We start from the raw sequence: 14,077 nt of genomic DNA on the forward strand, positions 1-14,077 counted from the left end.
GTCCCCAGTAAGGGACGAAACGTACAACTAGTTCAAAATAAATTGTTCATAAGATTTAATAACCGTCTATAATTCCCTTTGAGACTTATATATTAGTATCATTTATATTAATAACTAAATTCGTGATTTAAATGAAAATAAAAAAAGGAGCTATTGCTTTTCGTTAATAAATCAGGCATAATGTGAAGAAATATATCTCATTGTACTATCGAATTATATTATTGATTTCAGAAAATTATTTAAAAAAGTCATCATTTAGTTGCCTAGAGAAACGTATACGTTTTATACGAATAAATGCTTCATGTCTCTGACGAAGGATAGAACAGCACACGTCCCTGAAAACCTAACTTGTTTCTCACCATATCGCACATCCGTAGCTATTGTTAAAGTTCCTTTAGCTACTATTGACAGATGTCATTGGAAAACACGGAATTGACGTATGTAATAAATGACAGTCGATAGATAGGAACCCTCATTCTCTTCAATTTCAATGTTTCTCAGACGAGTTTAATAAAGGTCGAACTCTACGTTCTACCCTATCTTGTTAGAATAAAAGGGCGTAACTTTTACGGACTTGGCATTTATGACACTTCTCTCCTAACCCAACTAATGTTTCCTATCATCTTGTCAAAACAAATTGGCACTCTGACGCATCCCTTAAATCCTAAGAGATTATACGATTTTCTTCTTATACAAATCACATTGTTTAACATCTTTTCTTCAAAAATGTTTTAACGAACGGAAATAAATATCCATATCGCTAAGAAATTTCGAAATATTGTTTAACAAATAAATCCGATGAATTTTCAGAACGATTAAAACAACTACGAACACGAATCGATGATATTGCAGTATCCTACTCAAAGTGGTTACACCGTAGCCCCTATCTGTGTTAGTCCAATATAAAAATTATTTTCGCTTGGACTAAGTCAACTGAAACATAGGAAATGGCAAGGACATTTTGATCGTTGTCCACAAACAAATAAAACTCGATGATCCGAAACCACCAACGAAACTGAACTACTGTCGGCCATCGTGTAACTTTGTGAAGTTAAACATAACTCAAAAGTAAGGTGGACCAGATGACAAACTAAATATTTATGTATGTTTATATTTATAATTATATGATGGTATCAAAATACATTTGTTCAAGTCTCTATTTTACAATGTACTATTTAACGAATTATTAAAAATTACTTTGATAAATAATCTAACGAAATAAACATGATATAATACAAATTTGTAACATCATCTAAAAGAAATTTTAATCGACTTATTTTTATTTATAATTAGTTACATTAAAATGATATTATCGACATTGTAGGATGATTTATTTAGAAAATATTAAATAATCTTTTCAACGTTCCTATGTGGACGTCGTTGAAACCGCTAAAGCCTTTAATGAAAATATAATTTTCGTTTATACTAAGAAACACTTATGTGTGCATCTCACCTAGTTTAAAATTTCATTTTGTTCCATCCCTTATACAATCTCGCTTCTCTTTCTTTCTCTCTCTCTCTCTCTCTCTCTCTCTCTCTTTAACGCTAGCTATCTCACATAATATTTCGTGATTTCTCGCTAGGGTCGCATAAACTTCACCGAGAGTGATTTCATTCTCGTTAAATGAAATTAGCTTTTTTAATTCTTAAAATCGTTCGACCGAATAAAGATGGAGAAAAGAGTGAGGTAGAGAAAAATTTATCTTCCATCCGGAAATGAATTTATGGAGATAGTCGTGAATAAATGTTTCGTATATGTCATCGAGAAAATTACATACTTAATCATATTTAAGCAACTTTTCCTATCGCTATAATTACATGTAGAAAAAAAATAAAAGTATTTTCACAAATGAACCTTATAAATCGTTTTGTTGTTTTAACTATAATGCATCTACCCCACTCATCAGTGTATGTAAAATATATATTCCTTCTCTTGTGAACTTTCGAAAAATATTCTGTTCTTTTGTTTTTATTGTGTGTTTCTAAGAGACAGGAAGATAGATTCTTATCGAAAGAGATTAAATTTTTGGTTTAATTTAATTTAGTGGGCAAGATTGAACAATTACGTTTAAATTCACGTTTTTCCCATAGATAGAGTAACGTAACGTAAATGTAAAATGAAAAATGATCCGTGGCTTCGTGAAGCAAACACGTAACTCTTTCAATCACAAGGAAAGACTGTTTCCATCGACATTTCACGAGAAGGATATTATGGAAGTAAGCTCTTCTAAGAAGAAAAATTCGTATTTGGAAAAGAAAGTATAAACGAGACAGACGAGCTTATTATATCAAATTTGACTTTGTATGGAAACTGTCGGACACCAGGAACGATTGCTCGACGTCACGTCCGTTTTCAGAGAAAAATTTACTGTATTTTTTTTTCAAACGTGCTATTACATTAAAAATAAAATCACGGGACACGGATTTCTAGTCGAGTTTTGAGAAAAATCTAGCTTCATAAAAATAAAAATAGAGAGATCAAAAATTGAAACGTGTAATTTCTATTACTCTTCCATGTTTAATAGACCCTTCCAACGAACGTACGTAACTTTGAAATTTCTAGAGCGAATAATCAACGTTCATTATTTGTTCTTATCAAGAAAAATTGCTTCCGTTAAGCAATACTTAACTCGCAATTTGACATCAGTCTAAGTACCTATTATGACTTTTTAAAAGTTCACTTTCGTTTATCCAAAATCTTTTCGAATAATAATTTCTTTTTAGATTTAATCGTTAACGAGAGTAATTTTATGTTAGAAATAGATGATTATTGGCAGTCTTTTTCTTTACAGACCTTTTAAGTTTGTTTTATTCAAATTAACTATCTGTATATATACAAATATTCATTTGACCAATAAATAAATTATATTCATTTCACATTTTTCATATCTTTTGAAAATGTATAATATTTAAAAGTAAAAAAACAAGTGCAAAGTTGAGGATAATGAAAAGGATGAATATTTCGTAATGATTAAATTCTCATACCTTTTAAATTATATAATATTATAAAATAGCTTATTTCGTATGTATATTCAATAAAATTTATACAAATAATTAACGAGAGTAAGCGTTTATGTTATTTGTTATAATATTGTGTAACGTTAAGATTATATAACGATGCCGACCGAGTCATACACATAGATTTGTACGAGATATGTCGGACTCGTATCACTTGCGTCGGAAAACAAGAGCTTTCGAACAAACCTCGACGATTTTACCGACGGTATTAAATTTACCAAACGAGTTTTGACTTGCTTTACAGATGGTAAATCTCAACAAGGAGGTCGATAAGGCACATTCTATTTTATCAACGTATACAAAGTGCAGTGAGCTTTCGATAAGGACGTAAGCTGTCGGTGATAGCAAAACTGTGACTTACCGACGGAACATGAACCTCTTGTGCAGAACGAGCCACTTACCTATAAAACAAAAAATGATGAGTTAAATAGTCATTCTGATTAAAGTTCCACCACGTTGTCGCTTCTAATTTACTAAAAAGGCTGCTGCGTCTAATGATAATAATGAGAAAGAAAAAGAGAGAAAAAAGAGAAAGAGAGAGAGAAAAAAAAAGAGACACAAACAAAGAACTAAAAACGTAGTTTAATAAATATGACTAAACTATCGGACCATGCTTTGGAATTATTATTGTTCTCTTCTGTGCATTCGTTATTACTCATGCCAAGCGTTTGCGACGGATATGAGGTAGAAGAATGAAAAATAAAAAGTAAAATAAAATAGAACAAAAGTTATATAAGCAAAAATGCAAAAATACCATTAGAGAAATTCGAATTGTCGTTTTTATGTTTGTTCTTTGATTTCTTTTTTTTCTAAATTCCCGGGCATTCGCTCGAAAAAATGTAATCAATTGTAAAAAGAAAGAAAATGAGGGTACGACCCTTTCGCAAAATAAAATCTCGCAAATTTTACAAATAATTTCTCGTTTGCTACCGTGATTAAAGCGGTGTTCTACTCTAAACAGAAGTCAAACATAATTTAATGGCATGGTTAGTCTAAAATGATCGATCAACGACTAAATATACGCTAAGAAGCTTTGACAACGTCGTTATTCTAATTAAAGTGATATTAGAGATAAAGAGAGAGGCCTAAGACATTTCTCTTTCCTATGTTCTAACTTGATAAATTCGCAAATGGCATTCTACGCGCTAGAAACGCCTAAGGTGTGCCTTTTTACAGATAATTTAAAAACTGCGAGTGCTGGTGCTTGAAAAATTATACCTGCACGACTGCTGGCCCGCGATGTGCCTGTACAATAGAAAAAGACAAGAAAGAATATTATACAGATAGCTAGAATCAAAATAACTGAAAAATATATTGACATAATTACATATTTTTTCCTATACAGATGTGGGAGCGAAAACAAAAAAAAGAGAAAGAGAAAGAAAGAAAGAAAGAAAGAGTGAAGAAGGATCGGACAATAAACAAGAAACGTGGCGCAATGAGCTTGCAAAAATAAGTAGAAAAACCCGCGTGAGGTCAGACGTGAAAGAGGAATACAACGAACATGACGAATAAACGATATGTGACGGTGATGTAAGATAATTTATTAAATTTATGCATTTATGCAACGTCAGTAATCCCAAACGTGTATATATATATGTGCTAATAATTATGAAAACCAATCAAGTCCAAAAATATAAAGTATTCATTTATGATTTATTTTATAATATACTAAATGATTATACACACAAAATATATCATAAAATCAATTTTTTTAATATTTTGACTTAATCCACTGTCATATATAATATATATTAGCACACGTATAACATATGTATTATATTATTATATAAAATTAAAAATATATAAGGATCGTAGAGGGACGTTAATATTAACTTAATTCTAAACTTACACAGATACATGTTATTCCATCCTTCTCTCGACCTTTCGACTTTCTTATTGTTAACGATGATTCTCCTTTATCTTTCCGCATATCGGCTTAATATCGAAAATCGTGAAAATATCGTAGAGAAACGTTGCAGAGTTCAAAATGATCCTATATAGAAAATAGATATATTTATGAGACATCTATCGATTTCTCTAAACGTGATCGATCTCACATTAAAGTTCAAACGCACACGACAACGACAACGACGTGTGGGCTTGGTGAAAGCTCGATGAGAAAACTTATTTACATATTATTTCATCTAAAACGCGAAATTACGTATATTATCATCGTAAAATTGGAACTATTTGTTTTTCTTGTTTTTTTTTTTTATTCTCAGTAAATATGAAGACAAATAAAGAAGGTAAGAAGATTCACAGATAGAAAAAAAAAAAAAAAAAGGTAAGAAAAATATGTGGGAAAATAAAACGAAAAAGAAAAGTAAGGAGTCTTTTCCCTTGGTTCACGTGATTTTATAAAATTTCCAAGGACCCGAAGAAGGAGAGAGAAAGAGAGAGAGAGAGAGAGAGAGAGAGAGAGAGAGAGAGAGAGAGAGAGATAGGAAGAAGGAAGACAACCTTAAGATACTCGCCGATCTTCCGAGAATTTCCACTCTATATTCTGCACACACTCAGAGTAATTGGCAACGAACCTTGGTCTCGGTGCGTTTGTGTGCTCGATTCAAGAAGCAAAGAGAGAAGAAGCGTCGTGAACACGTACACGTGTATATCATCTAATTGTAAGTGAAAGCTATATACCGTGTGTTCCATTTTACACGATATAATTTCATTCCCAAAGGGTCTTATAAATAAATATTTTCAAATAAAAATTGGCTGGATTTTTACGAAGAAAATGTAATATTTATTCTATCTATTTCATAGGAAGCACCATTGATAAAATACAAAATTTATAGGAATTTTGTCAAATGTAAATCAGTATTTATAAGTCTAACAAATGTTGTAGAATATATTAATACGAATCTTACGCACACCTATAGTGTACTTATTCATTGTTATTTAATCGAGTTATGGCACTTAAAAGTTTAACTATGCTTGCCAAAATACACAACGGTTACACAATTGGAAATATTTGGCGGTATCGTTTACAATGAAATAGTTTGTATAGACCACTTGTGTATAGAGGGTGAACCGAAATTCATGGTACTAAATAAAGTCTAAAATACTAGCAGTACTCTTACCTCTAAAAATGTTATATTAATTAATTAAAAATCTTAACATAAAAATTATATCTTTATACTACTAATTAATGTATCATATTATGTTGCTAATTGATAGTTAATATTCTGATAATAAACAGTACTTGAAATTGTTTCCTGTACAAAAGCAGCATAGAAAAAATTTGTAGTTAAATCACTAATTCCAATAACCAATTAGATACACGTGTACCAGATTCATATCAATTTACATGAAAGCAAAGCCTTCCACAGAATTTCATTATTCTTCATTTTCATCTTATTCTGATTGTGAGTTATAGAATCTCCTTTGCCTCATTTGTACCATGAATTTGGATTCACCCTTTACATATATATATATATATACATATAGAGAGAAACACGAATCGAGATATTGCTATTGTGTATTACGTACATGCATGTAAATTTATTTGATGAGTATCATATCTACTACTAGAGAATGGTTATAAATTTGCGAAGAGCTTGCGAACAAGCTTTCGAACTAGAAATTCCAAATATGAATAATATGATGAAGTACTTATTCTCTTTTCTCTCAAGCAAATAATTTCAATAATTAATATACTTCACTTCGATAAAAGAAAAATATGATAACCGATAAAAAAAAATTATCAATTTTCGTACGAATATTTAAAAAGGATATATCGTTTATCATGAATTTAGAAATTAAAATAAAATCAAAACCGAAAGTTACGGTGGTAGCGGGAACGAAAAGGTGGATATTGAACGACGATGATGAAAAGAAAGTCACACGTGCGAGCTTGAAAGGGTTGAACTTCCTATAGAAATCCATTTCCTCACGTAGCTTTGTAAATGCGTATATCTCTCATTGATCGACGCACCATCGAAGTACTCTCATAGGAATAAACGCCACACGGAAAAAAATTTGAAAAATACTTTTATTATAGCGGTCACCGTTACCGACGATACAACTATACTTTTGTACGAAATTTCAATTTTATCGATTTGCTCACCTCGTCTCCCTCACATTCCCTCGTTTTTATACACTATAATATATGTGTCTATATTTATTAAAGTAGTATAAATAAAAATAATTAAAAATATTGATTTTTTACTATAATTTTCTTTTGTATTACAATTATATTAATATTCTAATATATATAAATCATAAAATTAATTTTTTTTTGTAAATTTATTCACTTATAGTCCATCGTTATAATTATTGACTCATATAAATTATGTTTTTTTTTTTTCTATATCATTCATTTAATCGTTTTTTAAACAAGAATATAATAACAAAAATAACCAAATTGGACTTCTAACTTATTTTTAATTGTGTTCATGTTTAATAAAAAAGAAAAAGAAACCATTGGAATTCCAAATAGTATGTGAAATATTCTGAAAGAACTTGACACGTGAATCCTGGAAGACCATAATATGCGATTTTTCATTAAAGATTTTTAGCTTTCTTATTAAAAACAATATCATAGTTTTTAAAAAAGAAAATATCTCCATCTAAATAATAATCATTTTCTGCAAAACTATTTTTATAATACTTTTCTTTCTTTCGCTGTTATCTCTTTCCATTCAGTAAATTGAAATTGTAGCATCTAAAATAGAAAAAGGAAACAGAAAGAACAGAAGGATAAACGAACCTTTAAATGCAAATGCTAAGTAATTGCTGTCGGTTATCTGAAATTCTTTTTCATTAGTGCATTAGGAAAAGACTTGAACAGATATTCATCAACTTCTTTTTTATATTCTTCTTAACAATTCATCCAATTTCTCATGAACTTATTAATTCCGGTAGATAATAATCGACAATTAATAATATCAATAATTGATTCTTATTTATATTACCCATGTACAATAAAATAATGAAAAAATCGTAGTAAATCAAATTCTATTATATTTTGATCCTTTCGTTTTGACACTAATTGAATCAATGCACTTAACACCGTTCCATTGATTTTACGTGCCACACACATCCGGGAATCGCCATGGAAACCGACATTTCCCTAGAAAACGTACTGTACATTAAAAACTTTGAATTATCCTAGAACGATACTAGTATTTGCCAAAACCCTATAGAATATAAATATTAACTGTTTAATAAACATATGTATGCATAATTATTGATTTGTTTATTAGTCATTATTAATCATAAATGTATCACCTAAATCAAACCGTTGTATTATTAATACCTACATATCGATGATTTCATCAAAGGAAAAAACAAATATAAAATAAATAAAAATACAAACAAATTGTTCCTATCAATTTCTATGAAAGTATTTTCCATTATTTTTCAAATATTCTTAAGCAATTTCTTCGATAAGCTAGCAAATATTCTCGAAAGATTCTTTCACCTCGTATAATCCGTGAAAAGCAGTGAAATTAAATTGCATTACTTGAATAAATATTCTTATATGAAACCAAACCGAGCGAGAAAAGAAAATATTTGTTGAAACAAAAGGATAATTTAAGAAGAGAAAGATAGAATACTATTGTCATTTCTTACCGAGCAAAGTTTCGTTTCACCGTTTGAAAATCTAATTATCAACCAAACTCATCCATAATGTGTTTTAACTTACTTCCTTCCTTCCTTCTTTCAAAATATATTAAGAAGATTCTTTCACGAAGATAAATAGATTAGTATCTTTACTACGTAAAATAAGGAAAAATTGCGTTAGAAATGTAATACTTGAGGTTAAAGTAATAACTCATGTGTAAGTTAATGTAAAAGTTAAACCCACCCTTGGAAATATTATTCTTAACAAGTGTACTAACAAAGTTTTAACGAAGTGTCACTTCTATATCCTTTTCACTATTGTTTCTACCAAAAACTCGATAAACTATTATTACGAAGAACTTTCTAATTATTTCGACTATCACGTTAGTAACTAAAAACCGAGTAAAATTTTGTTGAAATCGTTTCGTCGTCGTCGTCGTCGTCGTCGTTGTAATTATTATGAATGACGTTTCATCGTCATTAAATTTTCAGTTTTAAAATTTATTAAGAATATTTATTTTTCAAGATTTATTTTTCCTCTTCCCGTTTTCATACGAAAGTCATTGAAAATTCTTTTTAATTGTAAAAGCGTCGTATTCGCGTGAAAGAGAGTAAATGTGATTCTATGGAAAACTGCTCGAGGAAGTTGGCTTTGTCATACGGATGGAAAGCTTTATTGAACCCAGAACGATTTGAACTCCTAACGGAGTGAGGATTATCTATCGTTAAAAGATCGATGTATATAAATGATATCTACACTTTTAAAAATAGGAATAAATAAATGTTCATCCTTGTTATTATTAACAACAATTATTTTACATTGAAATCGCGTAAACAATTGCTATTTCATTTTCCTCTCACATTTATTTTATTCTTACAATTATTATATCAACGTTATCTTCTCTGACATAATTATACAACAACGTTTCACGCCTCTTCTATCTATCTCAGAATCACTTATCGTTTACTACACGTCACGCTAATATAATTAACATCGTCGTTAATAATATTAATGGCCTCCGTTAAAGTATAAATAATATTAATTATCAATAATCAATGACCAGAAAATGAATTTAACCGGTATCGTTAAATAGATGAGAGAAAATTGTACGTTTTCAACATACTGCTTATCTTTTTACTCTTTAACAAAGTTCTTTGATAAAATAGTTACTATAATTATCAATGAAATTTAATTAATCGTAATAATAAGAGGAGATCAAACTTTTCATTATATTATTATTATGTATCATTTAATTAATACATTTTCTTTCTTTTTCTGATAAAGTTTTACAATTATTCTCGTTCGGTTTGGTAAAATAATTAATGCCTGCTATTTGTTTTAATCAACAGTGGAAGGAATTTGATCATTAATTATATAAAAAAAGTTCTAGGAAAAATTTGTTATTAAAAAAAAAAAGGATCTTCAGTGAATCTTTGAAATTCAGGAATAAAGTGGTGGGACTTCCGCGTAACCTTTGACATTAGTTGCTCCACATAGCCGACCCAGATCCCCATGACTCGATCCACGCCATTTCAAAGGAATGGTATTATTTCATTTCATAAAAGCGAATACAAACAAACAAAAAAATATATATATAATATAATACAGAAATTCATTGAAGATACTGCTGCATGAAATATTAATTATTTATTCATTAATTCTTTATATATATGTAAAAGTATTCGTTTCATAAAACAGAAAGGTAAAAAAGAAAAAATTAATGTATCGAGTCATACGAAACGTATTCAAGTGTAAATATGTTGTGATAAAAAAAAAAAAAAAAGAAAAAGCATTACCTCAAAATCAACCAATGTAATACTCTCCCTAAGTCGATTAAATAAATTCGCAGGATTAAAAATTTCAACTTTAAGAAATAAGGATCTTTAAATAAATAGTTGAATTAAAGAAAATCATATGAAACTTTTTAGATCTTTTACCGAGTCTAAATTTCGTAATATTATTTTTGATTAAACCTCAATAGTACTGATGATGGGGGGAAAAAAAAAAGCGATTGTTCGAAGATTTCAAGAGATAGTCAAAAAGTAAAGGCGAATAATACGAGGGAAAGAAAATCTCTAGAGGTTGCTGAGCTGAAACACGATGGCGTTGGAAAAATGTGGGATGTGTCCTTAGCAACAAGGTGGAAACCGAACTTCTCGTTCTGCTCTCAAATCGACCGAAAGGGTAGTTCGTTATCAGAGCGTAAGGTGTGAGAATCTATCGAGCGACCATTCTACACATTAGATTTTCTCGAAAGCCTTTCTTCCTTCCCTAAGAAAACGCGATGCGTATAAAAGGTGATACAAATTTGTAAATCGTTATACAATCAATACATCGAAGATATTTGTTAACATTTATTCTTCGCCGATATATGCAAAAAAAAAACAAATACTTTCTAACTTTAACTCCCCCTTTTTTCCATCTTCCACGTGTAATCTTTTTATATTTCTTACATATATCAATATACTTATATCAAATTGATTCGATTACTGTTATGTAACAAGTTAAGCATGAAAATTGTATTCCACTTTTCTAACTTGTACTTATTTTTCCTTTACATCGCACTAATTTCACTTTCTTTCTTATTTTGTCTTCAAACTTATTCTCTCCATTGAGCTGTTATTCCCTGCGAAAGTACTTTACTATTCTCTCACTCTCTTTCTTTCTTTCTTTCTTTCTTTCTTTCTTTCTTTCTTTCTCTCTTTAATGCGCAATCTTTTTATATTTCTTACATACACCAACACTATCATACACCGATTTAAACATCATAATATTATGTCCAAATATTCTGCTCTAACTTCCCTCGCAATTTTCTTCAACAACTATGTTTTCTTCTTTTTTTCACTTTTCTTCAAATTTAAGTTGTTTAAGTGTTTCTTAAGTTGTCTAAATTTATTTATCTTTATTATTGTAATGCTAAAAATTTATATTTCATCTTTATTTTAGCCTCCACAATAATTTCCCTATTTTTACCATTTTCTTGTCTATTATTTTAACGTTCACGTCTATTTTATCACGTTAAATCCCACACTAATTTCACATGACTTAACTGTAGCACCAACACGAATTTGTTATTATATGTTACATATTATATTAAAATATTATTTAGAACAGATAAGTTAAAATGTATTATCATGTGCAAGAAATTTATGTTATTCGGGAATTATTGGTAACTCATGTGTAGCTCTACGAACAAATTTAGTACAGATCACCAATGACATCCCATAACATTTAACGTGTTAACCTACACAACACTTCTCATTTTCTCCTGTTCCCTTATTATCTATTATTATCTTTAAACGTTCAACCGTTGTCTATTATTCCGATAAATTTCAAACTTCTTCTACATTATTATATTCGTCTATAAAAGGATAATGAAGTTTCTACATGAAATGACAAGCTTTCGCAATGAATCTTCAAAGGAGAATTGAGAATTTGGCTTTTATATTGACATGGTTTTAACATCGCTCCGGTAGCGAAAACCGATTTATCGATCTCATGTAGTAAATTATCATTTAAATTAGATAGTGCAATTGCTTTTCGCGAACTTACGGACAAATATCGTTTTCCTGTTCGGAATTATCCTATCGCAATAACCTTCTATTGTTTTTATAAACTATTTTATCGACAAAATCAAAAAAAGGTCATCGTATAGATCGCTTAAAATATTTAACAAATTATTTTATTATTAAATATAGAAACATTATGTTCACGACAATAAATAAATAATATCACGTCTTTTTACTCTCTCTCTCTCTCTCTCTCTCTCTCTCTCTCTCTCTTTTACGGGTTCGAATCATTCCTCTATGAACACCTTCTCTCACTTATTCAATACTACTAAAAAAAGTTGCATCTTTTTACCGCCTCTCTGTAATAAACAACACATGGTTTTTGTTTTTCCGAACGGGTCACCTATTCATTTTTTTGACAGAATAATTTAAAAATTTCAATTACGTCGATACACATTTTTAAGTTTTCTTTTTAGTGAAATGAGCGTAACGATTTAAAAATTAATATTTTAAAAATATAACATTATAAAGCGTTTATCTCTTATTATTTATTATATTTATTGAATGTAATTTTTATATATTATTTTCAAATGATAAATTCCACCGTTTTTCATAATAATCCATATGAAAAAAGTTTCGGTAGAAAGTATTTCAAGCTGGAAGCATTCAAAAAGAAAAAATATCTTGTTCGAAAAATCATTCGCAGTTATAAAGAGAAAATGTTCTATCAATCGTGTCTGTCTAAAATACTATGGGATAATATTCTGAAAGAGAGGAAAAACAGGATAATTAGACTACCTAGGAAGTAAAACACAATGAAAAAAGTATCTTAAGATAATTATTAGGAAAAAGAATCAAAGAAATGAAAACGATGATACAAGAAAAAAAGAAAACGAGAGCGAGAGAGAGAGAGAAAATACTATTTAGAAATTGTCATTAACAGGCACACACCTGTTCGAGATCAACAAGATTAACATAGTTTTCAAGTTAATCCTAAACGAGTTTTTTGTTCCTTGATAACCAATAATACTTACGTAAAAAGAGATAATTCAATGTTTTCCTGAGATAAAAGGATGTGACTATTATTCACTGGAGGGCGAATATTTAAGTAGCTGTAGTTGAAAAAGCTCGAAAGACTCGAGATCTCTCGTGATCGAGTGACGTAGGCCTAGCAACAGGTGGGCCGCGTTGCTTCAGAACTCTGTGGTGCAGCTTTAGGCCGTGCAGCTTTAGGCCATGTAAAAACGACTTATCCTTTGTCATCCGATCTATTTTTCTTATATTCGTATAATACTTTCGTTAAAAGCATTACATACGCTTGGGAACAAAAAAAGAAAGAAAAGAAAAATAAGAACGAATTATTGTACATCGAATGATAACACTCTTGCGGAACTTATTTATGATCTGACAAGACTGTTATGGGTTGTTATATATATATATATATATATATATATATATTTCACTAGTTAAATTTATTGTTTAATACAATACGACACTAGGTATAAAACGAGATGAAATAAAAAGCTAGTAGGTTACGAAAGAAAATTTGTATTTAAATCCTCGTCCTCTTCTCCTATCTCACGATTTTTCAAACTGTCACGCAAGTTCTTTGCGACGGTAAGAAATGGAATAAGAAAAATAAGAATAAAAAGAAGATACGGTGCTTGAGTAGAGGAATAACTTCGCGAGAGAATCATCGCCATTGTAGAATACGAGATATATGAATAATTCATTGAACTTCAACTGGAATATATATGAAAGGACAAGATTATTTGCCACTAAGGCGTGATGTATAGGGCTTGTGATAGGAAATACTTCAACGTGGTCTAATAAAGCGTCGCTTTTAAAGATATCCATACCCACCTGCACACCAATGTCCTGGAAATATTCATTCGTTGATGACTTTTAACGGAAAACTCGAACAAACAGAGTTGCAACGAAGACAAGTTAATTCTCTAATTTTCTTTCTTTCTTTCTTTCT

General features: G+C 29.8%; 1 protein-coding gene across 6 annotated transcripts in view; it reads right to left on the reverse strand.

The window, feature by feature from the left end:
• LOC106786015 (neo-calmodulin-like) overlaps window positions 1–14,077 on the reverse strand; it is a 94,032-nt gene that overhangs the window by 64,541 nt on the left and 15,414 nt on the right. For 2 of the 6 annotated variants that reach the window (XM_014746956.1, XM_014746984.1), the window contains exons 1-2: window positions 4,871–4,966; window positions 4,237–4,263 (exon numbers count right to left, since the gene is read on the reverse strand). The exons of 2 other annotated variants lie outside the window; for them this stretch is intronic. In XM_014746956.1, the coding sequence (XP_014602442.1) occupies window positions 4,237–4,263; window positions 4,871–4,951 (108 nt within the window). In that variant the 5' untranslated portion in view covers window positions 4,952–4,966. Of the gene's footprint in view, window positions 1–4,236; window positions 4,264–4,870; window positions 4,967–14,077 lie in introns of those variants that run through there. 2 more of the 6 variants (XM_014746974.1, XM_014747014.1) reach the window with 1 other exon arrangement.

This window comes from Polistes canadensis, unplaced genomic scaffold, assembly GCF_001313835.1.
Source record: "Polistes canadensis isolate GaletaPanama2010 unplaced genomic scaffold, ASM131383v1 scaffold_3, whole genome shotgun sequence".
Taxonomy (NCBI): domain Eukaryota; kingdom Metazoa; phylum Arthropoda; class Insecta; order Hymenoptera; family Vespidae; genus Polistes; species Polistes canadensis.